General features: G+C 54.8%; 1 protein-coding gene across 2 annotated transcripts in view; it reads left to right on the top strand.

Annotated features, from left to right (window-relative positions):
- Positions 1-27,594, top strand: part of ZNF385C (zinc finger protein 385C) — a 59,119-nt gene that overhangs the window by 24,820 nt on the left and 6,705 nt on the right. Inside the window, exons 1-6 of one of the 2 annotated variants that reach the window (XM_069603755.1) lie at positions 11,248-11,282; positions 16,667-17,403; positions 18,569-19,361; positions 21,669-21,817; positions 23,649-23,759; positions 25,321-25,486. In XM_069603755.1, the coding sequence (XP_069459856.1) occupies positions 16,861-17,403; positions 18,569-19,361; positions 21,669-21,817; positions 23,649-23,759; positions 25,321-25,486 (1,762 nt within the window). In that variant the 5' untranslated portion in view covers positions 11,248-11,282; positions 16,667-16,860. Of the gene's footprint in view, positions 1-162; positions 415-11,247; positions 11,283-16,666; positions 17,404-18,568; positions 19,362-21,668; positions 21,818-23,648; positions 23,760-25,320; positions 25,487-27,594 lie in introns of those variants that run through there. The other variant, XM_069603756.1, reaches the window with a different exon arrangement.

Below are 27,594 nucleotides of genomic sequence, written 5' to 3'. Positions count from 1 at the left end.
TGCTCCCTTTGGCCATTCTTGGGCTGGGGCTTTCAGAAGGAAGGCCCCCGGGAGGTCCAGCTGGGACAGAGGGCACAGTCATCTCTGGGTTCCGAAGCTCTCTCGCTCCTTTTGTGTGTTTACCGCACTCACCTTTGTTTACCTGCCTCCCTCTCTGCCCAGGTATGAAGCGGCCACTGAGCCCATCTCCCGTGGGTGAGAAGGAGCCCCCCGTATCTGAAGCTGCTGAGTGCCCCCCTCGGCCCCCAGAAGCACCTAAGCCCAAGCGGGAAAGAAAACGGCCCTCGTACACCCTCTGTGACGTGTGTAACATCCAGCTGAACTCAGCGGCCCAGGCCCAGGTGCACTGTGGGGGGCGAGCCCACCAGAGGCGCCTGCGGCAGCTCAGCCTTGAAAAGACAACCCCCGGGCCAGGTCAGTCAGGAGGGGCGCTGCCTCCAGACTTGGTTCTGGGCCGCTGTGAGGGGCTCTGGGTCTCTGGTCTTTCTTTGTGGAGTCCTTTGATCTGAGGGACCCTCAGTGGGATCTTAGGGTCTCAGGCTTCCCAAAGGCCGTCCAGTTTTGTTTTGCATCTGGACAGCTCTCTCTGGGGTCTCGCAGGGCCTGGGGTCTGAGGCCTCCCCTGGATCTGGGGCTCTTCCTGGGGGATCTTTTAGGACCACGTCCCCTAAGTAGCATTTCTCCAGCCTGGAGCCCCCTGGAAGGTTGTTTTCCAGTTAAGGGACTCACCAAAGTGTCCTGGTTTTCTGCTCTGGTCTCTGCAGGCCAAGGTCAGTGAGGTACACAACACACCAGCTTAGGGCTGAAAAGTGGTCAGGAGAATGGGGGTGAGGGGGTGCGGGGGGCAGGGAAGGCCCCCTCCCTCTGGCTGCAGGACTCCTGGCCAGGATTTCGGCCTCTCCCTGGCTGGGGTGCCGCTGCAGAGGTTTGGCTGAAAGAGGGCCACTGGCTACGAGGCAGATTTCTGGGCAAAGTGGGTGAATGGATTTGTGAGGATGATTCCAGCTGACAGGCGCATGGGAGTCATGGGAGAGATGGGCAGCAGTTGGCTGCTGGCGGCAGGGGAAGCAGGTTCAGAAGCAGGCCCAGCCTGGGAGGCGGGAAGGGCTGGAACTTCTGCCTGGTTCCTGGAGGCAGCCGCAAGAAGCGTGCCCTGCACACACACCAGCAGCCCAGGGTGCTTTTGAGAGCCGCTTGCTGTCCGAGTGCGTGTTCATGGGGCGACCTGTGTTCCTAGTACTGTGCTGGGGCCTGGAGACGAAGTCCCAGTTCTATACCCGGCCCGCCCCCCCACCGCCCCCACCGCCGCCTCTTGCTCCCACTATGACTGAAATCTTTCAGGCTGAGATAGGAAAAGACCAGATGAGTGCTGTGGGTGGCACGTGGGACATGCCCCCATGGGAACAAAGGAGAAAGGGTGATTCTACCTGGGCGTACCACAAAAGGCTTCTTGAAGGAGGGGGCTGCACTGAGCTTTGGAATAGGGGTGAGGGGAGGAGGGATGTCTCGGACAGAGGACACTGCAGGAGCAGAGCTGGGAATGCTCTAGTGGCTGGGACTGTTTCTCCCATCTGAGCATTCCCCCATCGGGGCTGGACCTCAGGACATGACTCTGAATAAGAGCATATTCGACTGTATGTGTGTGTTCAGAGTCATTCATTGATTCATCAAATGCTTAGCTGCTGTCTGAGGTATTCATATTTTTTCTTTTATTAGTGTTTTTCTATTGAAGTATAGTTGATTTGCAGTGTTATATTAGTTTCAGGTATACAGCACACTCAGTTTTATATATATATATATATATATATATATATATTCTTTTCCCCCATGGATTATTGGGAAAGTAACAAAATATTGAGTGTAGTTCCCTGTATTATACAGTAAGTCCTTGTTGTATTTCTCTTCATTGATCTTTATTGAGATATTACTGACATATAACAAATGTCAGTAAGTTTAAGGTGTACAATGTGATGATCTGATACATATATATACATTATAAAATGATTACCATAATAAGGTTAGTTCATATTGCCACCCCCTCACACAATTATGATTTTGTGTGTGTGCACTGATAACAGTTAAGATCTACTCTCTGAACAACTTTCAAGTATATAAGGCAGTATTGCCAATCAGGGGCTTCCCTGGTGGCTCAGATGGTAAACAATCCACCTGCTATGTGGGAGACCTGGGTTCGATCCCTGGAGAAGGGAATGGCTACACAACAGTTTATGGGGTCACAAAGAGTTGGACACGACTGAGCGACTTCACTTTTCACACACTCCAGAATTCTTGCCTGGAGAATCCCCATGGACAGAGGAGCCTGGAGGGCTACAGTCCATGGGGTCGCCAAGAGTTGGACATGACTGAGCAGGCACACACTTGCAACAACTCACAACAACTGGGGTACATGAGAAGGAAGGGGGTGGGATGAAGGAAACACATTCTGGAGTCTTTTCTGCAGGACTTGGTGACTGATGAGATGTGGGGCCAAGGAAACAGGAGGTGCCAAGACGACCCTAGCCTAGAGGGTGCTATGATGGGCAGTTCCATGATCAGAAAGGAGGTTCTCGGAGGGAAGTGGGGCTGGAGGGTAGGGGTGGCTGGGGAAGGCCATTCCTGTGGCCAGAGGACTCTGTCCCACCCCTGCTCCCCTCTAACTCGGGCTCTGCAGGCCCTCCTCCTGGGCAGTGGTTCTCCTTCCTCTCCCAGTATCCCAGGGTGGAGGGAGCATGTGGGGTGTGAGAGAAAGGACCACAGCACCTAGATACCGGTGGCCCAGACAGGCTGCCCAGAGGGAGGGAGTCCCCCTTCACTCAGCTTCCCTTTTCTCACAGCCCTAGTACGGGCCAGGTGTGGAGTCACCAGGAGGACTGAGGCCTGGTACTCCCCTCCAGATTGCTAAACAGGACCTGGTAAGTCACCTGTCTGTGCATCCCTGAGCCCTTGGGCCCTGTGCTGGTCCAAGGCAGGATGCCAGGATTCTGCGCTGAGCAGTGCTGGCCACTCAGTCCACGTGGCAGACCTTCCCACCACCGTGCTAAGAGGAGTGAGCATCACTGTGGGAGCATGGTGGGAGGGTGGTGATGGCTGTGACTAGAGCAGGGATGAAGCCAGAACCCTCAGATTTCTGGGAACTCTGGAATCCCAGGGCTCCAGTGAGGAACTGGTGCTCCATTAACCTGGTTATCTTCGAACCTACTTCAGGCCATGACCCCCCAGCATCCACCCACCTCTCCCATGGACTCTCCTGTCTCCTTGGCCTCCTGAGAGCTGGGGGTGGGAGAGGCAGCCCACAGCAAGAGATGCTAGCAACTTCCCCCGGGGGTGGGGCCTAGGGACCTCCATCCTGCTGAAGGTCTTTCCCAGGCCTTCATGAAAAGGAAGAGGGTGGGCCAGGGGGTTCTCTCTGCCAGAGCAGAGAGACCTGAGGAAGGGACTGGGCCAGAGCAGAGAGACCTGAGGCCACAGCTGACTGGGGCTGGGACTTCCCAGGTGGCGCTACTGGTAAAGAACCTGCCTGCCAATGCGTGAGACTTAAGAGATGTGGGTTCGATCCCCGGGTCAGGAAGATTCCCCTGGAGGAGGGCATGGCAACCAACTCCAGTAATCTTGCCTGGAGAATCCCATGGATAGAGGAGCCGGGTGAGTTATGGTTCATAGCATCACAAAGAGTCGGCCACAACTGAAGCAACTTAGCATGCACTAGAAGCAGACAGAGTCACACCTACTGGGAGGAGGCTTGAGGTGAAGTGTGAGGAGCCCTTAACACACTGCTCTGTCCTTGGACACCTGAGATCTCAGGCCTGTGGCAGCCAGGGGGGCCGCCCCCGCCCGTTCCCTGGGAGGGTGCTGAGGGGGTGGGGGTGGGACGGCCCAGTCAGGCCCCTTGGAGGCTCCCGTTCTAGAAGGCCTCCTGGAGCTGTCACTCTGATTAGGGGTCTATGGGGCTGGAGCCTTGCTCAGTGACAGGCCGTCACGGGCAGTGAGGCGGGATCGTGTCTGGAGGATCCTGTCCCCGAGGCTTCTATGGGAGGGAGACGTAGGGGGGCTGTTCTCTCTCTGAGCTTCATCCCCAACGCCTGGGTCAGAGCCCTCCTTACTCAGCCTTACCCAGCTTCTACCCGGACTGAGCCTGGAGCACCCAGGAAGGGGCACTGGCTGGGAAGACAGCAGGAACCCCACCCTTCCCCCTAGCCCTTACTCCAGGTCATTCCCCTACTTGCCTTCCTCCGCATTGATCTCCCACACAGCAGGCCCTTTCATACTTCAGGAGTTCATCTTGAGCCATCTTTCAGCCGCCCTGCCCCTCCTCCTGTGAGAGGGGTGGGCACCAGGAACCCTGGCTCCAATATGGCTGAAGTCAATGACCCTACTGACCATCACACACACACACACACACACACATACACACACACATGACCCTAAACAACTGTAGGTAGTTATTGAACATCCACAGAGATAAAGGTTTGCTGGCTCAACCCTCCACCTCCAACCTCTAGTGCAGATGTGGGGCCAGCCCCAGGCTTAGGGGACAGACACCTGGACCTCGATCTGGGGGGACCAAGAGCTGTGATGTACACCCAGCACCAAGCTGAGCATGTGCTTAGGAGATGAACTGTTTGCAAAGCACTTCCATGTGCAGTGCAGCACAGCATTCCTTTCTTACCCAGACATCCCAGAGTGTGGATGACTGGCATTCAGCCCTCATGTTAGAAACGGAAATATCTTAGAGCTCAGAGAGGGTAAGCAACAGACCTAAGGCCACACAGCCAGGTTCAAATCCCAGCATCTCTGACTCTAAATCCCATCTCTTGTGCCCTCCCTACCTTGTGACTGTTAAGAGAGACGGAGCCTTAGTGTTTCAGGAATGGGGAGGGGGGATGACCCAGAGCAGGCGTACAGGCTCCCAGGACAGGCTGATCAAGCATGCAGGGCCCATGCCTTGGTGTCCTCAACTGAAAAATGGGGAGATGCCAGCCATCTCCCGCTCTGCCTAGGCTAGCTAGGGACAGGGAGGGGAGCCTCCTAAATCCAGTTGGTTCCTCCCCGCCCCACCCCCCCACCCCCCCGCCCCACCCCCCCACCCCCCCGCCCCACCCCCCACCCCCCCGCCCCACCCCCCCGCCCCACCGTCTCTTGGCAGGACTGACCCAGCTGGCCCATCCCATCCGCTGCCCCCCATCATTGCAACATGACACCAGAGGGGAGAGAAGGGCATTTCAGAAATGTCTTAAGCTCTGGCTTAAGGGGAGTGAAGGGTAGACCCTAAGGAGGACAGGAAAGCAGAGATGGAGGCAGACTGTGCTGGATTTCAGGGCAAAGATGGCTGCAGTTGAATCAGACGTCCCTGTGCCTTTGGGAATGAGAAGGCATCAGAGTGGCAGGTGGAGGCTGTTCCCGGCCCCGTGCCCTCAGACCTGGCTCCTGTTGTAATCAGTCCCTCCATCTCCTCTCCTAGTCTTTGCCTGCAGAAACCTCTGGCTGCATTCTGAGCCCGAGATCAAAGACCTTGAGCTTGGGTCATGCCTGAGTCACTGGTTTGATGAGCTATTCACTCCCCACTCCCGGCAGATGGATTAATTTCAGTCCCATCAGGAGGTCCCCAAAGCCCTCCAGCCTGTCCCCCCACGGCTTCAGCATCTCCCTTGGTTGCCAGTTCCTCCTCAGTGGCCCCTCCCAACTCATCCTGAGGCCTCTGCATGCATCTCCCCTTGGCTCCCCCAAGGCCTTCCAGGTGGTTCAGTGGAAAAGAACTCACCTGCCAAAGCAGAAGATGCAAGAGATGTGGGTTCGGTCCCTGGGTCAGGAAGATCCCCTGGAGGAGGGAATGGCAACCCATTCCAGTATTCTTGCCTGGAAAGTTCCGTGGACAGAGGAGCCTGGCAGGCTATGGTCCATAGGGTATCAAAGAGTTGGACACGACTAAGCACACACACAGCACCCCCAAGGCCAGTGAGAAGTTCTTGCAGTCTAACCAGCAGTGCCTCCTGCTGCTGTCCTCCTTAATGCTAGGTGATGTAAGTGCCCTCACTGACCCTGGACAGCCTCCCCACCCCCTGCCAAAGGTGTGAACCTGACCATCAGCACCTCCCCCTAGGGACCACCAGGAAAGGCAAGGCTGTCTGGGTGGAGAATTAGGGGGCTTAGCTCAGATCCCTGGCCCCACAGAAGACAAAGTTTCTGTCTGTGTCTCTAGGTGGGTTAATTAGCTCTGGGCTTGAGTTTCCTTCCTCTGAGCATACCCGCAGCCCTCCCCCCAGAGCCTTTTCCTAACAAACCTGTTTTCAGGGGCTGCTGCCACCAGCCCCTCCCCAGATCTTCTTTGCAGCTGGAGAACTGGCTGCTCCAGAGATTATGGGTTATTGTCTGGTGGAGACAGGATGCTGAGGGGGTGGGGGCTAGCGCTGGGACCCGGGGCTTGGAATGCGAGGCTGGATCCAGCTGTGTGGCTTTTGGCTGTCTCCCCTGCCGCATTCCACCCCACCCTCCCGGCACCAGGTGCCCAGGTGAATTGGGAACCGGCAGGTTTCAGGAAGAGGAGGGGAGGAAGGAGCAAAATGAGGAGAGAAAAGATGAGTGGGGAGGGAAGGGTATGGGTAAGCTCGGGGTGACAGACCTTCTAGGAGATCAGATAAACGTGCCCCTCCCCCTCTTCCTGGCATTGCCAGGTAGCAGATCTGGCCAGCAGTCTCCAGGTCCTGAACTGTAAGCCACCTGGGCTCCCTTCCCACATCACCATGGCCAATACTCTGGGACACTCTGTACTTCACTTTCCCTGTAGCCTGCTGTGCTTAGTCGCTTATCCGACTCTGCGACCTGACCCCGTGGACTGTAGCCCGCCGGGCTCTTCTATGAGATTCTCCTGGCAAGAATACTGGAGTGGATTGCCATGCCCTCTTCCAGGGGATCTTCCCGACCCATGGACTGAACCTGGGTCTCCTACTTTCCAGGCAGATTCTTTACCATCTGAGCCAATAAGGAGGTAAATAAAAGATAATGGGGGCAGAGGATGAGTAAGGCTGGAGAGAGGAACAGGGGCTCCTGCGGCAGCAGCTGAGTTCAGCAGGAAGAGCTACCTGGCAGGCAGAGAAGGGGCTGGCAGCACCTCTTTTCCTGGGGCCTGGGGTAAACTCTTCTTCGGTATGAGAGGCACTAGGCTCCCTGATACCCTCCCTCTGTCCCCATACCTGTGGGGAAGAAAGAGCCCCATTCTTTCCATCAGTGGTTGTGATGTGGGGACACCAGGGAACAGGCAGCTTCATCCTGCGCCGAAACCACGGCTCTCCAGCAGAAGCAAGAGTCCCTCCCTCTTGCCCTCCCCTGTCCCTCGCATCCCCCACCCCTTCCCTCTGTCACTCTGGCTGGGTTTCATTTGCTTCTCACTCAGAGCTCAGCGGTGCCTCCAAAGGCAGAGAATGCTCTTGGGTGAGTGCTGAGGACGCTTGAGCTGGGGGATGGGGAGGGGGCTTCTAGCCAAGGGTGGGCCTCTCCCCTCTCCCCTGCCCTATTCTTTCCCTCCTGTTGTTGGCCTCTAAACAAAGTTGTCTGTTTAGAGGCTGCAGTAACCAGCTGGCTCTTGGTACCTTTCCCAGGTACAAGTATGGACAGAGGGAGCCCCCACTCCAGCTGGGAGCAAAGGTGGGGTGGGGCGGCAGGAATGGTTGGGGGTCCGGAGGTCCGGCCTGCAGGAATAAGGCAGCTGCACCTTGGGGCAGGTGTGTGTCGTCTGGGAGCCTGCTACAGAGGTTCCTTGTATCAAATCGTACTTTCCATGCCTCTAGGGGCTGCCTGGAGGAGCAGGCGAGGAGGGGACTAAGAGGGGATTGTGAATGCAGCAGAGAGAGAGAGACAGAGAGCGAGCCAGGCAGATGGGGGGCAGCATCCACTGAGGCCCCCCACCATGCTGAGGTCAACATCAGTGCCCCTCCCACATACTTTGTTTGTGGTCTCCTGGCTCACCTCCCCATACAAGGGGTTTCTTGGTCGTTTCCAAGGGAAACAACCATTACCTTTGAAGTATTTGGGAGATCCCCTGCTACAGGGGCGTGGGCTGGTTCCCCTGCTCGGGCTCTAGGGTCTTCTTCCAACGCGGAAAGGGTAGGAGCCTGGAACACCTGGAACATCGATGCCTCCATTGTGCTGGCCAGCCCAGAAGTGGGATGGGGGCGCTGGAGAATGAGGGGAAAAATTCTAATCCTAGCAGGAAGTGGGGACCTTGGTTCAACCTCTCATTCCCTGCATTCGGCTCTCTCTCCCTCTTGGGCTCCCCTTCTTCACAGTGTTTTGGTTTTATTTGTGATAGTAATGACAACGTTACTACTTGAGGGGTGTGTATGTGTGCGTGTGTGTGCGCGCATGCCTTGGGGTCCCCATCACCTGCCCCTGTGACTCGAGGTAGGGGTGGGAGGGGACTCTGGGTTTGGCTGCCTGAGCTTGCGTACGTCAGATGCATCTAGTTTTGTAAGGGGTGCGTGTGTTTCTGCACGTGACTCTTCCTGAACACACGCCTCACTTTGTGACGGCGTGTGCCGCTGCATGTCTGCTGTTTGTGTTGTCTGTATGTGCGTCTGTAGGGGTCTGTGTGTCCTCGTGTGTCTGTCCCTCTGGGTGTGTATGATCTGAGTGTGTCTTTGTTGCTCATGGCCGTCTGTGTGTACGTGCATGCTTGTGCGTGGCCTCTGTGCCCGCCCCTTGGCCAGCAGGCCTGTGTCTGCTGCGGGTACGACCTCCATGTGTGCACACATCAGTGTGCGTAGGCCGTCTCACCATGGGAAGACGTGTGCGAGTGTGTTCCTTGGTGTCTGTCCCTGTTACTCTCTGTGTGGATACCTGTGGGCCTCAGGGCGTGTGCCCCTGTGCTCTTTCGTGTGATTCTTTCCCAGGGATGGCAAAGCAGCAGGACGGAGTTTCCCCAGATTCTCACTCCCTTGGGTGGTAGGCAGGGTGATGTTATTTCATGAGACACCTGCTCTGCTCCCCTGCCCCTGCCTCAGTTGGACCCCTCTGGGTGGTCTTTTCTCCATCACTCAGTCTGGTTTGTTCCAGTTTGATCAGAGCAACAGTCACCCTCTTGAGGCAGCATCCAGTGAGTCCTGGGTCCCGGCTGCGGATCCCTGGCCATGGAGGCGGGGAGGAGGGGCTGCTCTGAGACACTTGGCCAGGGTGACTGTTCTGTTGCAAGATGCTAACTTAGGGAATTCCCTAGGGGTCTAGTGGTTAAGACTCTTGAGCTCTCACTGCCAAGGGCGGTTCAATCCCTGGTCGGGGAACTAAGATCCCACAAACAGGGCTGTGGGGCAAAAATAATAATAAATAAAATCAAAATGTTTACTCTTAAAAGATGCTAACCAGGACCCTCCAGCACATACCTGGCCATTCTGGGGGTGCAGAATTCTAGACCTATCAGGCTGTGTGGGACCATCCTAGAACAGGGGTGTCTCCCTTTGTCTGAGTGTACCCACAAGCCAAACGGCAACACGTGTGTGTGTGTGTCCCATGATATATGCATCATCCCGGTGGCCCTGGGTACCAAGGTGCACAGCGAATGTCAGAGGCAGATAGTGGGCGGCAGAGAGCAGCATGGTGTGAAGGGGATTGGGGGGAGCTCCCAGCCTGAGATGCCCTGACCTCAATGTGTGCCCTAGGCCTTGAGTGGGAGAGGAGTGTACCCAGTTGTGCGGGGGCTGGAAGGTATTCCCGGGTGACTTTGTGCTGACTGGGTGACTGGGTCACCAAGTGCCCTGGCACCTCCTCTGCAAATGGCCTCCACACCCAGCACTGCATTTGGTCCTCAGACCCATTCCTGTCCTGCCTGTTCCTCCTCACCAGCTATAACTCCCACTTCACAGGTGAGGAAAATGAGGCTAAGTGCTGGGCTGCCAAGGCCCCAGAGTTCAGCTCTGAAGCTCCCCTGCAGGCCTCCAGGTCTGGGAGGAAGGAGGTGCCACAACCCCACATTCCTCCTGCATGGAACCCACACAGTGGAGAGGGTCTCCTGGATTTCTGAAAGTTCTAGGAAGAGGTCCCTCCTCCCACCCACCCCATTTCTGTCATCCCTCTTACAAGTAACTCATTGGATCATTAGATTAAAACATTGATTTCCTGGGAATTCCCTGATGGTAAAGAATCTGCCTGCAATACAGGAGACTCGGCTTCAATTCCTGGATCAAGAAGATCCCCTGGAGAAGGGAATGGCCACCCACTTCAGTATTCTTGCCTGGAAAATTCCATGGACAGAGGAGCCATGGGGTTGCAAAAAAAGTCAAACATGACTGAGCGACTAACATTTTCACTTCCATTTTCCCTGGCTAGGACTCTTCCCTTTCACTGCTGAGGGACTGGGTACAATCCCTGGTTAGGGAACTAAGATCCCCCACGATCTTTCCCATCTCACCCACCTCCTGAGATTTCCATAGGAGACTAGATCAAAATCCGCAGCATTCACTGGAGCTTCCACACCTCTGTTCTGAGTGAGTGAGTGAAAGTTTCTCAGTTGTGTCCGACTCTTTGAGATCCCACGGACTATACAGTCCATGGTATTCTCCAGGCCAGAATACTGGAGTGGGTAGCCTTTCCCTTCTCCAAAGGATCATCCCAACCCAGGGATAGAACCCAGGTCTCCTGCATTGCAGGCAGATTCTTCACCAACTGAGCTACCAGGGAAGCCCTTATCTTGACCTTTGAGAACCTGCACTGAACTTTGAACTTCTTGATGGTTTCCTCAGGACTCTGCCATTCCCGCTGCTGGAATGCCCTTCCCCTGGTAAAACCTCACTGACCCTTTTGTGAAACTTCATTGCTGCTCCAGGCCAGTAACCTTTTCAGCTGACAGCCTGCTCCCCTGTGATGCCAAAGCATTTTGTTCATCACTCTGAGAGCCCTTGCCAGAGTATAGCCTCTCTAGCGCTCCACCTGTTTGGCTCTCACCCGTGAGCTCCTCTAGGCGCCCACGGATACTTGCAATGAATGAATGCCTCCTGTCCCTCCCACTGGCGGGGAGCATCCTTCCTGCGGTCTAACCTGAGTCGCTCCTGCTGCAGCGCGCGCGGCGGGGAGGGGGAGAGTGTCACACCTAGCCAAGTGCGCGCCGCGAGTCCGAGCGGAGGCCGGTGGGAGCGGCCGGCCGAGCCCCCCGGCGCCGCCGCCCTGCCGGCGACCCCGGCTCCCGCCGCCGCTGGCGCCTCTTCGCCCGGGTTACCGCTAGTGGCTGCTGTCGCTCAGTGGAGCCCAAGGAGACCGCGGCCAGAGCGTCCACCGAGCAAGATGGTGGCTCCCGAGTCTCCGTGAGTCCGGGCGGGCGGGGCGCCCCCTCCCGGAGCCTCCGGGCAGGGGGCGGCGACGCGGGCTGAGGGCCCTGCGGGCGAGTTGGCGCGGGGCGGGCGGCACCCATCGGAGGGCTCCTCCACCGCGCGCCCCCCAGAGGAAGTTCCCCAGCCCTCCGCAACCCGGCCCGGGGAGGTTGGGCAAGGGTGTGCGGGGAACCCCGACCTCACCTGGCTGCCTGCGGGGTGGGAGAGGGGACACCCGCACCTACTCTGCCTGAAGCGGGAACTCTTTCTAGTGGGATCCCGAAAGGAAGGGGCCCAAAGAAGCCTAAGCAGGGGACTGGGGACCCCCATCCTAGAGCCAGATGAACACTCGGTTTGAGGCTTTCGTACAAGGATGGAGTGGGGACCGCCGGCCAACACGTGATCACCTCATGGGCCCCCATCCAGCTGGCCAGGGTGTGGAGAGGTGTGAGGCCACCTGGGGCTGCAACAGGGACATGCTCCTGGTTAGCCTTGGTCACATAGTCAGTCTTATTTACATCCGGCCCCACCCAGCCCGGTTCCCTCAGGAACCAGGCAAAGAGTCCCATTGAGGTGGGGGAATGTCAATGGCTTTTGCCAGGATCTCCTGGAATAGCGCTGTTCAATAGAACTTTCTGGGATGTGTATATGTTCTCTGTCTGGGCCATCTAATAAGATAGGCACTAGCCACACGTGGTTATCAAGAGGTTGAAATATGACTAGTGTGACTGAGGAACTGAACTTTTAGATTTAAAATTTGGATTAATTTTAAACCACCACGTGTGGCTGGTGGCTACCTTATTGGACAGTGCAGTGTCAGAATTTTCATCTTCCCAGTTCTCCTTTCTCCCTACTCTTTGTTTCTTGTCTCAAGAACGTCCTAGGTCTCACAGTAGTTTTATCCCTCTGCAGAATGGGATAGCTTCTAGGTACAGGAAAGGCCCTGACAAACTTCCAGAAGGATGTTACCTTGGCTTTGTACGTCCTCCCCATTCTGAGATCCTTTGGGTGGTAGACTGGACAAGGCCACAGGAGCAGCATGGGACCTAGGAGAAAAGGATGTCCAAGGTAGCTATTTTCGCTGCCCAAGAGGTGCCCCGGGGCCCACTCCATCACTCTCTCTGCTGGAGAGCTCCTGCTTCCTTATTCGTTTACTTCTCAAATTTGCTGGAGCACCTGCTGGGTGCCAGGCATGGTTCCCTTCTCTGAGGTCCAGACAGGAACAAGTTAATTACCTTTCCTGCCCTCAGGGAATTTGTGGGAGGGAGTGGGTGGGTGGACAGCAAGAGTGCGCGCAATAGAAATTGCACAGAAATAAGCAGATTTATAAACTTTGGGGAGCGTGTTGGAAAGAACAAGGAGAATAAGGGGACTTGCTGGGACAGGATTATTAGCGAAGCCTCCCCTGAAGAGCAGCCATGATGCTAAGACAGAGGGGAAATAGAACAGGCAAAGTGTTGGGAGGGAGAGTGGGAACATTCTGGAAAAAAGCACAGCATGTGCAGAGGTCCTGGGGATGGGACTCTGGCACTCTGAGTAAAGACCAGTGTATCTGGAAGGGGAGGGAGGCACAAGTGTCCCCTAGGGACGTCAGCAGTGCCTGAGCATTTGGCACGCCTAGAAAGGGATTCTGGTGCTGGCCTCAGAGCAATGGGCAGTAGAGTGGGTTGTTTGTTTGGCTTTTGGTTTTTTCTTTGGGATGTGGGATCCTAGTTCCTGGACCAGGGATCAAACCTGCATTCCCTGCATTTGAAGCACAGAGTCTTAACCATTGGGGTTTCCCAGATGGCGCTAGTGGTAAAGCACCTGCCTGCCAATGCAAGAGACATAAGAGATGCGGGTTCGATCCCCAGGTCAGAAAGATGCCTTGGAGGAGGGCATGGCAACCCACTCCAGTTTTGTTTTGTTTGTTTTTTTTTTTGCCAGGAGAATCCCTTGGAGCCTGGCAGGCTACAGTCGATAGGGTTGCAAAGAGTTGGACACAACTGAAGCGACTTAGCGTGCATGCACGTCTTAACCACTGAACCACAGGGAAGTCCCAATAGTGAGAGGATTTTAAGTGGTATATTTTTAAGAGCCCCCTCTGGTATTGAGAGTTTCTGACCCAAGAGCAGGGTAAGAGTGGAGACCCAGAGTGCCATCAGGAATCAACTGCCATAGTCCAAGCAAGAGAGGACAGTGGCCTAGACAAGGATCGTGGTAGTGGCATGGAGAGGAGGGAGGAGTTAGAGGTAGATAGAGGAGGTGGACTCAATAGGACCTGTGGCTGGATCAGGTCCTAATGCGGAAGAGAGTGGGGGTTGGACAGGCAGGTTTCTAGCCAGAGCACCTGGGTGGGAGAATGGGCTGTTTTCTGAGTGAGGGAGCCTGGGAGAGGAGCAGATGTTGTAGGGACAGATGCAGGAGAGATCTGTCTAGAATAGCCAGGAAGGCAGTTGGATAGAGAGGTGTGGTGCCCAGAGGAGTGTCCTTCAGAAATGGTTCTGACTCTTTGGATGGTTTGAGTTTGGGAAAAAGAGGGTGAGATGACATCAAAGGAGTGGTTGATGAAAGCAATGAAATCCAGGGGATGTGGTATCCTGGAAGGTCAGAGAAAAGTGTGTTTCAGGAGGGTGTGATGAGCAGTACCAATTGCCCCTCTACAATCCAGGGGAAGAGGACCAGCAGGGTTCACCCACTTCAGGCAACATGGAATGTTTCTTCTTATACTGAATGGGTTCCCCCTGGAATTCTACCCATCTACCCTTATTGTCAGAGAAGGCAATGGCACCCCACTCCAGTACTCTTGCATGGAAAATCCCATGGACGGAGGAGCCTGGTGGGCTACAGTCCATGGGGTTGCTAAAAGTTGGACACGACTGAGCGACTTCACTTTCACTTTTCACTTTCATACATTGGAGAAGGAAATGGCAACCCACTCCAGTGTTCTTGCCTGGAGAATCCCAGGGATGGGGGAGCCTGGTGGGCTGCCGTCTATGGGGTCGCACAGAGTTGGACACGACTGAAGTGACTTAGCAGCAGCAGCAACCCTTATTGTACCCACCCACTAAGTGCCAGGTTCTACGCAGATTTCTGGGAATAATATCAGGTGGGCAAGACAGTCACTGCTTTCTCAGAGTTTAGACTCAGTTAAACCAATGGTCTCAGAAACAAGTTGTTTCATACATTCAAAATAAATCCTTTCCTTCTTTCAAGCAATCAGCTTTTGCTGAGAGCCAGCTGCATGCACAAGAACCTAGAGGTATAGAAATAATATATGAATAAATGTGATTTTGGCCTTTCAGGAACCAAGTGCAGAGTTACACAGAGGATCCCTGTGCTCACTGCGTTGTGTTACGAAGACTGGTACACGGGGAATTACGGGTGATGAGAGGACAGGTGGGGCTTCCCTGGTGGCTCAGTGGTAAAGAATCCATCTCCTAATGCAGGAAATGCGGGTTTCATCCCTGGGTCGGGAATATCCACTGGAGAAGGAAATGGCAACCCACTCCAGTATTCTTGCCTGGAGAATCCCATGGACAGAGGAGCCTGGCGGGCTACAGTCCATAGAGTCGGAAAAGAGTCAGACACGACTTAGCAACTAAACAACAAAGAGGACAGGTACCAACCCCGGTTGGGGGGTGGATCGGGTGGCAGAAGGGATGCCTGAGCTGCTCTCCGGGAAGGAATGGGAAACAGCCAGGGAAAAAGGGAGTTCCAGGCACAGGGCGTGGAGGCAGGAGCAAACCTAACAGTAATGTGTGTGGGTCACAGTAAGCCTTTGGATCTGGCTTAGCAGACAGAAGTGAGGAAGGTTCTGGAGGTGTCTAGAGGTTAGGGGGGCCTCTCTGGCTTGTGGCGAGATATGTAGACTTAGGCAGTGGGACACCACTGAAGACGTGGACACAAGGGAGTGACATAGTGAGATCTGTGTGTGGCCTTGCTCTCTGGCTGTTTCATGAGGTATGAGTGGGGGAACCACTGCAGAGGCAGAGGCCGCTGTATAATCCAGATGAGACGGTGCAGGCCAGGGTCTCAGTGTGGCCTGTGGGGTCAGGAGGACTCGGGTTCTACTGCACTAACCAAAAAGTTCATTCGGGTTTTTCTGTAAGATGTTATAGGAAAGTGAAAGTCATTCAGTCGTGTCCGACTCTTTGTGACCCCTTGGACTATACAGTCCATGGAATTCTCCAGGCCGGACTACTGGGGTGGGTAGCCTTTCCCTTCTCCAGGGGATCTTCCCAACCTGGGGATTGAACCCAGGTCTCCGGCAGTGCAGGTGGATTCTTTACCAGCTGAGCCACAAGGGAAGCCCAAGAATACTAGAGTGGGTAGCCTATCCCTCCTCCAGAGGATCTTCCTGACCTAGGAATCGAACCGGGGTCTCCTGCATTGCAGGTGGATTCCTTACCAACTGAACTATCAGGGAAGCCCAAGATGTTATGGGGGAAAACGCCAAATGAACTTTGGGGCCAACCCAATAATTCCACTTCAGCCACTTACTGCTTGGCAAACCTTGGGCAAGTCCCTGAAAGTCCCCGAGCTTCAGTTTCCTCCTGTCCAAAGTGAGGATTATACTTGCAAGAGTAACCTTAGTCTCCTAATAGTGTCATCACAACCTTTAGCACAGGGCCTGACTCAGTTCACATTCAGTAAATGGTAGTGACTGCTGCTGTCATCAGTAAACCCAGAGAGGAGGGGCAGGTGTGAGAGAGAATTAGGAAGCAGAGGTGGCAGGTCTTGGCCATCATTTGGCGTGGCCTTCTGGGACTGAACTGCTCATTCTCCTCTAGCACCAGGGGTGGTGATAAAGTGAGGGAGGTAAGGGCAACCAGCTGACTGCCTTCAGTCTGGGACCCAGCCCTCACCTCACGTCTGGGCTACCCTTCCTAGAACCGCACTACTGGTGTGTGTATGAGTGTATCCATGTGTGTCTTTAGGGAATGAAGCTCCAGAGAAAACCAATCCTGTTTCTCAGTCCTGTGGCTCTGGGAGGAGAGCGAGCTGCTAACTTCCTTCGGAAGACACCAGTTATCCTTTGGGCAAGGTGTCAGGATTCAGTCACGAGTTCTTCATGAGCCCTGAGAAACGCTGTTGGTCTCCAGGACTCAGTCCCCACACTTATAAAATTGTGTAGGTGGTGCCAGTCTTTCCAGCTCTGAGTTCTGACATGCTTCAGCAGTCAAAGCAATTGATGCCTTGTCCTGGATGGAGGGAGACCCTCTCCAGGGAGCTGGGACCCGGCCATACCTCGACCCACTTTGGAGAACACTCTATGGCCAACTCCCAGTAGCCCTTCCCCACTGGGTCCAAACCACCCCTTGGTCGGGGAGTGCTCTGTGGGCAGCGTAACCCCCAATGGACTCCTAACACCTCTCCTTTGTTTCTTTCACCTCCAGTCTCCCACCAGCGGAGCGAAAGTAAACTTTCCTGGCTAAGTTAGATGAATGGTCCCCTTTAGCCTGGCGGGCTGCCCCCCTCCTGCCTCCCTACAAACTCCCCCTGTCAAGGGAGGTGCTTTGGTGTGCGGGGGAGGCTGGGGGGCAAGAGCTTTTGGGCAGGGGTTGGGGGTGCCCCGACCCCCCGAAGAGGAATGGTGCCCCCAGGGAAGAAACCAGCTGGAGAGGCCTCCAACTCCAACAAGAAGTGCAAGCGTTACTTCAACGAGCACTGGAAAGAGGAGTTCACCTGGCTGGACTTTGACTACGAGCGGAAGCTGATGTTCTGCCTTGAGTGCCGTCAGGCCCTGGTGCGGAACAAGCATGGCAAAGCGGAGAATGCCTTCACCGTGGGCACCGACAACTTCCAGCGCCACGCCCTGCTGCGCCACGTGACCTCGGGGGCCCACCGCCAGGCTCTGGCTGCCAACCGGGGCCAGCCCTCTTTTGAGGGCCAGGCTGAGGGCGGAGGGGCCTGCCCAGGCCTGGCCACAGCCCCCAGCTCCAGGGGCGTCAAGGTGGAAGCAGACCCGGCTAAAGTGGCCGTGCTGACCACAGTGTACTGCATGGCCAAGGAGGAAGTGCCTGACGACCGCTGCTCTGCCCTGCTTGAGCTGCAGAGATTCAACCTGTGCCAGGCACTGCTGGGCGTGGAGCATGGCGATTACTACAGCCCCAGGAGGGTGAGGGACATGCAGGTGGGTGGCCGCCAGGGGTGTGGGGGAGGGATTGAGGAGGGAGGACACCGAGCCATCTGGGCATGGCACCAGCATGCCAGGTCCCCGGGAAGAGGCCAAAGCAGTTCATTCACACCTTCACCCATCAGAGCCTGCACTGAGGACATACTAGGTGCCAGGCCCCAGGCCAGCTGCGGGGCACCTAACAGTGAAGAGGCCGGACCAGGCTCTGTCTTCGGGGGCTGAGGGGTGCTTGGCTTACTACCTAGGCCAGAGGTTGCAAACTGGTGGCCTGGGGGCTTGATTGGCTCACAGGCATGTTTTGGTAGTTTTCACAGTATTTTCGAAAGACTTAAACTAGTCTCCAAGTTAAAAAAAAAAAAAGACATTCCATATAAAAATGTGGATTTCTGACTTCTGCTGAGAAACTAGGTCCTGTGCAGTCAGGGCATGAAGTTCTGGAGTTGGAGAGCAGGGCATGGGCTTCCCCATTCCCTTTGGTTTATCCCTGGTCCTCTTGAAACTCAGTATCACCCACATGGCCGCTGGGGACATGTGCACTCATGTAGCTCTGTCCTAGGTACTGGCTTTATGAGTCCTGGGGGCTGGTGTGGGGGTGAAGAGGTTGGATCCCGTCCTACCGGAGATGAGAAACAGCTGGGGCCCTGTTTAACCTGTGGGCAGTCAACATATCAGTTAATCCTGGAGCAGCAGAGCAGAGGGAGACCCCCAAGAATAGGGCTGACTGGAGCAATGCTTTAGAATCTTTATGATTCCTAAAGCACTTTCACATTTGTAAACATAAAAACAAAAGATTACATGGATGGGAGTTTCTGGAGGTCCTGTGATTAAGACTCCAAGCTTTCACTGCTGAGGGCCCGGGTTCAATTCCTGGTTGGGGAACTAGATCACAGAAGCAGTGTGGCGTAAGTTTAAAAAAAATTGGTAAGTCACAACAACCTTTTAAGGAGATTGGGGGCAGGTATTAGCCTCAAGGCAACTGAGAGATGAACAAAGAGGTCAAATGATTTGCCTAAAGTCACACAGCCAGTAAGTGACTAAGCTAGGATTAGTCCTCGAGACTGTCCAACCGCAGGCCTGTGCTCTTTCACCCCATCCCGTCTGCCTCCCCTTCTCAGGACAAGCCTAACCCTGTCCTCTCTTTTTCTCTCCCTGGCTGTCCCAGGTGGCTATCGCCAGTGTCTTGCACACAGAGGCCCGTCAGCGCCTGAAGGCATCCCCGTATGTGGGCCTGGTGTTGGATGAGACCAAGGACTGGCCTGAGTCCCACCGTCTGGCCTTGTTTGTCACTTCAGTGTCCCCCTGCGATGGCCAGCCTGCCACCACCTTTCTGGGCAGTGTGGAGCTACAGGAAGGCGAGGCCACCGCTGGCCAAGTCCTGGACATCCTGCAGGCTTTTGGCGTGTCTGCATCCAAGCTGGCCTGGCTCAGCTCAAGCCTCCCCAGTGACCGCCTGGGGAGGGTGCGCCCACAGCTCCAGGCCGCCTGCCCACTGCTCACGGAGTTACACTGCCTCCCTGGCCGGACAGACCCCAAGCCCCCTGCCTACTTAGGTGAATATGAAAGTGTACTGGATGCCCTATTCCGCCTGCACGGCGGCCCCAGTTCTCACGTGGTCCCTGAACTCAGGGCTGCACTGGACCTTGCAGCTATTGACTTGGCAGGACCACGGCCAGTGCCCTGGGCCTCCCTGCTGCCTGTGGTGGAAGCTGTGGCTGAGGCTTGGCCTTGCCTGGTGCTCACACTGGAGGCCTCTGCCCCAGCCTCGCCTACCACAAGGGCGCTGGCCCTCGCCCTGCGCCAGTTCACCTTCGTGGCCTTCACCCACCTCCTGCTGGATGTTCTGCCCTCCGTGCAGAAGCTGGCCCTTGTCCTGCAGCCAGAAGAGCCGGATTTGGCCTTGCTGCAGCCTCTGGTGATGGCAGCTACAGCCTCCCTCCACGCACAGTGCAGTTCAGGTGGGGCGCGCCTCCAGGGCTTCCTGCAGGAACTGGCATCCTCTAGCCCCGATTTGGGCTGTGGCCGCTGCACCTACCGCGGCGTGGAGCTGGTGGGCTACTCTGAGACTGCGGTCCAGGGCTTGGAGCGGCTGCGGGGGGCCTTCCTGGACTCCATGCGGAGGGGGCTGCGGGACTCTTACCCTGGGCCCTCGCTGGACGCCGTGGCCGCCTTCGCGGCCATCTTCGACCCCCGCCGCTACCCGCAGGCCCCCGAGGAGCTGGGCGCGCACGGGGAGGGGGCACTCCGCGTCCTGCTGCGCGCCTTCGCCCCCGCTGTGGTGCGCCAGAGGGCGCTGGGCGACTTCGCGCTCTTCAAGCGCGTGGTGTGCAGCCTGGGGCGGCTGGGCCCGCGGGCCCTGTGCACCAAGCTGGCGTGCGCGCGCTCAGAACTGCACGAGCTCTTCCCCGACTTCGCCGCCCTGGCCGCACTGGCCTTGGCGCTGCCTGCGGGCGCCGGCCTCCTGGACAAGGTCGGCCGCAGCCGGGAGCTGCGGTGGTGGGGGCCGGGCGGGGCAGGGGAAGGACGGGGCGGCCCCGCGGTGAAGATCGCGGTAGATGGGCCGCCGCTGCACGAGTTTGACTTTGCGCTGGCGGTGGAGTTCCTAGAGAGCGGGTGGGGCGAGGGCCTCCTGGGCTCGCAGCTCACCTGAGAGCGGCCTCCTCTCCTCTGTCCAGCCAGTCTGGGGCCCTGGACTCGCTAAAGGCCAAGCCAGACTTGACCTAGCAAGATTACCTCCTAACTGTGGCCTCCCACCCACCTTCCCCGGGCTTCCTCGGCTCCACGCTGAGTACTAACCCGGCTCAGTGGGATGTGGAAGAGGGGCTGGGTCGGGGGTGCTAGTGGGGGCCTGGGCCCGTGGGCAGAGGTGCTAGGGTTTCGGGCACCCTAAATGTCACTCCTGACCTTTCCGGTTCTGTGGGAAGTAGTTCACTCTGTTCCCTCGGAACTCCACTCAAATTTTCTCTCTGGAAAAGCTGAGGGGTCTTGGTTGGAAGGAGGAAGACAGAGCCTCCGCAGTTGAGGGGTTGAAGGCCAGGAGACTGGGTCCTTGACTGTTAGCCCTGCTCCTAGCAACATATCTTCTCTTCAGATATGACTGGGGGAAAAAATGACTGTCTTTATTTTTGACACAGCAGAGCACCCTCTCTGTGAAAAAGCTCAAGGGAAGTAAGAGGTGCCCTCTCCACCAACAGGCTGCCTGAGACTTTTCTGTACTTGGCTGTACGTAGACATCCGCTCCAGTATTCTTGCCTGGAAAATCCCACGGACAGAGGAGCCTGGGAGTCCATAGGGTGGCAAAGAGTCGGACTAGACTGAAGCAACTTCACATAGACATACATACGTATCAATGTGAAATAAATCTATCCTAGCCTCCCTGGTGTTAACACACAAAATCGAAAAGGACTTCTTTTGCTTTTGCAACAACAGGGTTCACAAAAGTCCCAAATGGGCTGAATTTATTTCCAGTTTTTTTCTTCCTCAAAGTCTGGCTGTTCTCCAAGTTCCTAACCTTTCCCGATCCTTGCCTCAGATCTCTCTCTCTCTCTCTCTCTTTTTTTTTTTTTAGCAGTGCTGAGATTTTAGTTCCCTGACCAGGGATTGAACCCAGGCCCCTGCCTCAGACCTTTAAGACCAAAGACTGTATAAACCACAGTGCTGGACTGGTTGAACCCAAGGACCAGGCTCAGGCCTGACCCAGGGGTGTTGGAGGGCTTTTGTCTCCAGTGGAGAGCAGTTGGGCCTCATCGGAGTTGGGGAACACATCCCTTCAGATTCTGGGGGGTTTCCTATCCCCTCTGTCAGTCCTTGCTGTGAGTGTTGTGGGGGATCTGGAGGGGAGTAGTTAGTGAGAGGGGATGGGGCTGGCCTTTCCAAGTCTCCTAGGCTTGGGTTTAATTTGCAATAAAGTGGAAACCCAGTGCATCGTGCAGTCTCCATGGTGGTGTGTGTGTCAGGGGCCCACCCCGACTCCCCTCTGGGGTTCAGTGGGGCCATAATGCTGCCCCTGTGGGGGAGGTGGTCATCCTTCTGGGCTGGGAGCCTAGAACTGTGGGCCCTCTGCTTCCCCTTCCCCTGTGGTGCAGGGGAGAGGCGCAGAAATGGGCTGTAATCACCCTGGGTTTAGCCAGCGCTGCTTTGTGGAGATGGGAGTTTCCGCCCTGGCTCCACAGCCAAGAAGCCCATCAACCTCTTGTTCTGGCTGTGGAGGGAGGAGCGAGCCCTGTAACTCCCTGTTTCAGACCCTGCCCTTCTTCCTCCTGCAGCAGGCCCGGCCTCCGGAGCCCCCAGCCCGCTGCTGGCCTCCCTGGCCCTGCCCGCCAGGCCTCTGCAGCCCCCGCTGGACTTCAAGCACTTGCTCACCTTCCACTTCAATGGCGCCACCCCGCTCAGTCTCTTCCCCAACTTCAGCACGGTACGGGCTGGGTGGGCGGGTGGCGGGAGTGCAACCCAGCATGGGGGTGGGCTGGGAAGGTGGGCTCCCAGGGGCCGGCTCTTAGAAGCTGGGTCCAACCAGGAGCAACATCCCTCCGAGTGACCAGGTGCTCCCAAAATGGGGCCCAGCTCCTGCTTAGGCCAGAATATCCGGGATGCTACTGTCCTCTCCCCTAGCAACTGGTGCTGAGCCTGGAGGGCCTGTGAGCTGCAGGTTTCATCGAGTGTTCATAAAGGGGCACCTGTGGACGATCTGTGTATGTCTGCGTGCCTTTCTGTTTTAGTTGTCTCTGTAGGACTTTGTGTGTATTTACGGGTGTGAGTTTGTGCACGTGTGCTTGTGAACGCTTTATGCCTGTGTAGTTGTCTGTATGTAGTGTATGTGCCTGGGTATCTGAGTTTTTGTGTGTCGACTGTGTATGTGTTTGGTGTGTGTCTGGCCTCTGCGTGTATGTTTTCATATGGTTTGGATGTGTGCCATTGGTGTGCAGGTGCGTGTGTATCTTTCTGCTTGTTTCTGTGATTTGTAACTACCTGTACGTTTATGTGCTGTGTGTCTGCCTACTAGTCTGTGTACTAGTATTTCCATGTATGTGTGTAAATCTGAAATTTACTTCACTATATGAGCTATAAGGTATACGACCCTTTTAAAAATTTTTTTGAAAAATCAAATGTAATCATTGATGAGCCTCCCCCCATCCTGACAATATGGCGGGAAGCTCTATCTAATCACCCTTGGAAGCCCCTTCCTTCTCACCCTCCAGGGTTGTTCAAAGATCCTAAGGAGCCCAAGACAACTTGGGGGGGGGTCCTCTGGTTTGTAGTCCCCACTGTCACTTGCTGACATGCTCATTGTTCAGGCACATGGTCCCTACGAGGGGGTCAATCTGCTGTTGTTCTCATCACTGGGGGCCCTGCAGGCCATTCTCCCCTGAAATCCTGTCCCGTCCCGCCACCCACCCACCTCAGCCCCTGGCCCTGGGTGCTGTGAGGGTTAGAACCTCTTTCTGGTCTCAGGGAAGTTTCTGAAACCATGCTCTTCTCTCAAAGCCTGTGTTCTTCTCTCTCAGGAAGGTTTGGAAAGTTCTTCTTGACAAGTAAGCCCCCAACGACTTCTGCTTTTGACACAACAACCCAGCCTTTGAGAAAAGGGAACATAAAGACTTGGTTTGATAGAAGAAACAGAAATTATTTAAAACAAGGAAAAGAAAAAAAATACAAATTCATATTCCAGGGAAATGACCCTACTATTCAGGGAACCCTCTGGCTTCCGTCTGCTAATCCTGCTCCCTGCCCCCAGCCTGGTCCCCCACTGCCCCTGGGCTGCGGCTCTCACTCTCAGGCCCTGTGACAGCAGCAAAGCTGATATGGTAAGCTTTCTCTCCCCCAGCCCATAGGCCCAGCACAAGGCTGGGTTATGGGGGAGGAAATTCCAAATTCCCTTCTCCGCTTCTCCCTGCCTTCAACTCTCTGCACACGTAGATGTGATTCTCATGAAGGAGGAAAAAAAGAGACCAGAAGGGCAGCAAGGGAAGCCAGTGTGATCACCAGGCCCTGGTTGTGTTTCTCAAGATCGCAAAAGTCACATGGCCATCCCCCTGCCTCCAAGCACAAGCCTAGGCTGTCTAAGAGAGTCAGCCAGGGAAGAAGCTTTTCTTTTTCAGTGTTTAATATCCACAGACATAGGAAATTTCTTCCTGTGGGGTGACCACTGCCCTCCTGCATAGACTTTAGTTTTGGGCATTTGGCACTGCCCTTCCACCTTACTTAGCTGACCCCACAGTTACTATGCCCTCCCACCCCCTCCACAGATGGACCCGGTCCAGAAAGCTGTCATCAGCCACACATTTGGGGTCCCCTCTCCCCTGAAGAAGAAGCTCTTCATTTCCTGTAACATCTGTCACCTGAGATTCAACTCAGCGGTGAGAGGGAGTTGTGGAAACAGGCTTGGGGGGCGCTGGGCAGGGAGCGGGCTGGACCCTTGGCTTCCAGGTCTTTCCTGCCTGGAGGAATAGGGGTGGCAAAGGGACTGTGGTCTGTATTTTCTGTCCTTTGTTGAGGAAGAGCCGCTCCTGGCCCTTTAGCCATCCCATCCTTTCCTCTCTCCAGATTCCTGTGCCCCTTCCCAGCCCATCCCCCTGGGATTCTGTTTTCCTCCCCCTGTGCCTCGCTCCTATGTTCTGGAACCTTCTGATGAGAGCAGGCTGCCCTTCCCTACTCTGGGTCCCAGGGGCCACCATCGGTTCTGGTTCAGGGCTGAGTTCTTAACACGCCTGAGAGTTTACAGAATCTGTTTGTGTCTATCCTCTTAATTAGTTCTCATGATACATCTGTGAGATGGTTCAAGGTACCATCCTCAGTCTCATTTCTCAGATGAGGAAACTGAGCTTCAGAGAGGTTAAGTGACTTGCCTGAGGTCATACAGCTGGTAATTAGCAGAGCTGGGATTTGAACCCAGGCCTGGCTGACCCCACAGTCCACATACTTCCTAGCAGGGCCTGCCCCTAGAGAGTGGCCTCCAAGGGAATGTTTGCCTTCTGTCCAGGCAACTTCTGCAGTTTGGGGAGATGCTGTTGGCAGACCTGCTCTTGTGAAAGCGCCTAAGGAGGGGCCACAGGGCCTTCTTTCCCACTTTGGGGAGCAATAAGCAGGAATCCCTAGTGGATAGGCCAGGTTTGCGAGTTCCTTCCAGGCTTTCAGGTTACATGGGTCATGCAAGTGATGGACGGAGAGACTCACTCTGATAAAGAAACCATGTATTTTTCATGCCAGGCCCAACACAGTGCCTGGCAAATAGCAAATGCTCAGGAACTATTTGTTAAAAAACACGTACAGAAGGATGAATGATCTGGAGTGTATGTTCCTTAAAGCATGGGGACTGGTCTATTTTCCCACTCATGCATTTATAAACCTAGTAACTGACACTCACTGAGCACTTATTCTCTGTACTAGGCCCTTGTCATTCATCCCTGAGTCGGGAAGATCCCCTGGAGAAGGGAATGGCAACCCACTCCAATATTCTTGCCTGGAGAATCCCACGGACAGAGAAGCCTGGCAGGGTATAGTCCACTGGGTCGCAAAGAGTCGGACACAACTGAGCGACTAACACTTTCGCTTCACTTGTCATTCGTGTTCTCATTTCCATTCTCACAACCCTGTGAAATCAGTATTATCATCCCAAAGCTTATGAGTCAGGAAACTGAGGCTCAGAAAGGTGAAGTGACTTGCCCAAAGATGCACAGCTAAAAAGGCGCTGAGGCAGAATTGGAAGGCGGTGGCGGTTTGCCCGGGAGTTCACGTATGAGAATGCATTCTATAACCCTCGGGCCCACACGTGCTATGATGACAATGACAATGGCAAGGGTTTGCTCCGTGTGTGGCCGGAGCCCTGCTTCCCTCTGACCTGGCCCCTACGTGCCAGCTCATGGATGGGGAAGGTAGACGCAGCAAATGAATGGTGACTCCAGGCTCTCCCCTCCCCAGAACCAGGCTGAAGCACATTACAAAGGCCACAAACATGCCAGAAAACTCAAGGCTGTTGAAGCGGCCAAGAGCAAGCAGAGGCCGCAAACCCTGACCCAGGATGAGACGCTGGTGTCCCCTACCCCGACTCCAGCCGGTGGAGCCCCTGAAGAGCTGCACAGCAAAGGTCAGTCCTGAACTTTTGTCCCGCCCCTGTCCCACTCCAAATCTGGTTTCTGACAAGGGGTTGAGTGTTTTCTGCTTATTATTATTCCCGCTTGTGTTGGAGTATTCCATCTGTCCAGGAAGAGGCGCACACCACATGGAAGAGCATCTCGGATTTTCCAACCCGAATCTGCTGAGGTGAAGAAACATGTCACAAGCACCCCATAAGCACTGCCCCCGCCCCCCCCCCCCACTCCTCAGGCCCTCTCCCAGTCACTACCTTGTTAGCTTCCTAGGCCTGGGATAACGAATGACCACACACTGGGTGGCTGAAAGTAACAGAACTGTATTTTCTCAATTTCTGGAGGTCAGAACTTTGGAACAGGGTATCAGCAAGGTTGGTTCCTTCCCGGGGTGCAGAGAGAGAGTCTGTTTCGTCCCCCTCTTCTAGGTTCGTGGGTGCCAGCAATCCTTGGCCACATTCTGACCTTCTGTCTCCACCCTCACGTCACCTTTTCCCTCGCACCTGTGTGTTCACATGATCTTAGAAGGACACCAGTCACTGACCTAGGGCCCACTCTAGTCCAGTTTGATCTCATCTTAACTAATTACATCAGCAAAGACTCTGCTTTCCAGATAAGATCACATTCCGAGATTCCAGATGGACGTGAGTTTGGGGGTGATGCTATTCAATCACCTATAACCCTCCCCCAGGATAACCATGAGCCTGACTTGTCTCACCAGAGATTAGTCTCACCTGGTTTTGGTTAATGACATACAGATGGTTCCCAACTTCACAATGATTTGGATTATGCTCTTTTGACTTCCCAGGGCTTCCCCCGGTGGCTCAGCGGTAAAGAATCCACCTGCAATGCAGGACACAGGGGTTCGATCCCTGAGTCGGGAAGATCCTCTGGAGAAGGGAATGGCAACCCACTTCAGTATTCTTGTCTGGAGAATCCCATGGATAGAGGAGACTGTTGGGCTACAGTCCATGGGGTCGCAAAGATTTGGGCGTGACTGAAGCGACTTAGCACACAGCACACATGGTATAAAAGCGATATGCATTCAGTTAGAAATTGGTCTTCCAATTTCAAATTTTGATCTTTTCTGGGCTAGAGATATACAGTACATACTCTTTTTAAAATTTTAATTGGAGTATAATTGCTTTACTGTGTTGTTTTCAGTTCAGTTCAGTTGCTCAGTCGTGTCCGACTCTTTGCAACCCCATGGACTGTAGTAGACCAGACTTCCCTGTCCATTACCAACTCCCAGAGCTTGCTCAAACTCATGTCCATCAGGTCGGTGATGCCATCTAACCATCAGATCCTCTGTCATCCTCTTCTCCTCCTGCCTTCACTCTTTCCAAGTATCAGGATCTTTTCCAATGAATCAGTTCTTCGCATCAAGTGGCCAAAGTATTGGAGTTTCAGCTTTAGCATCAATCCTTCCAGTGAACATTCAGGACTGATTTCCTTTAGGATTGACTGATTTGATCTCCTTGTAGTCCAAGGGACTCTCAAGTCATCTCAAACACCACAGTTCAAAACCATCAATTCATTGGCATTCAGCCTTCTTTATGTTCCAACTCTCACATCCATACATGACTACTGGAAAAACCATAGCTTTGACTAGATGGACCTTTGTCGGCAAAGTAAAGTCTCTGCTTTTTACTATGCTATCTAGATTGGCCATAGCTTTTCTTCCAAGAAGTAAGCGTCTTTTAATTTCATGGCTGTAGTCACCATCTGCAGTGATTTTGGAGCCCAAGAGGATAACAATGTTGTATTAGCTTCTGTTGTACAAGGAAGTGAGTCAGCTCTCTGTGTACATATATCCGCACCCTCTGGGCGCCCCCTCTCATACCCTCCTCCTTCCACCCCTCCAGGTCACCACAGAGCACAGAACTGAGTTCCTTGTGCTATACAGCAGCTTCCCACTAGCTGTCTGTTTTACACATGCTAGCGTATGTATCGGAGAAGGCAGTGGCACCCCACTCCAGCACTCTTGCCTGGAAAATCCCATGGACAGAGGAGCCTGGTGGGCTGCAGTCCATGGGGTTGCTAAGAGTCGAACACAACTGAGCGACGTCACTTTTTCACTTTTCACTTTCATGCATTGGAGAGGGAA

The sequence above is a fragment of the Ovis canadensis genome, chromosome 11 (genome assembly GCF_042477335.2).
Source record: "Ovis canadensis isolate MfBH-ARS-UI-01 breed Bighorn chromosome 11, ARS-UI_OviCan_v2, whole genome shotgun sequence".
NCBI lineage: Eukaryota > Metazoa > Chordata > Mammalia > Artiodactyla > Bovidae > Ovis > Ovis canadensis.
This window is presented reverse-complemented; position numbering and strand designations above follow the sequence as displayed.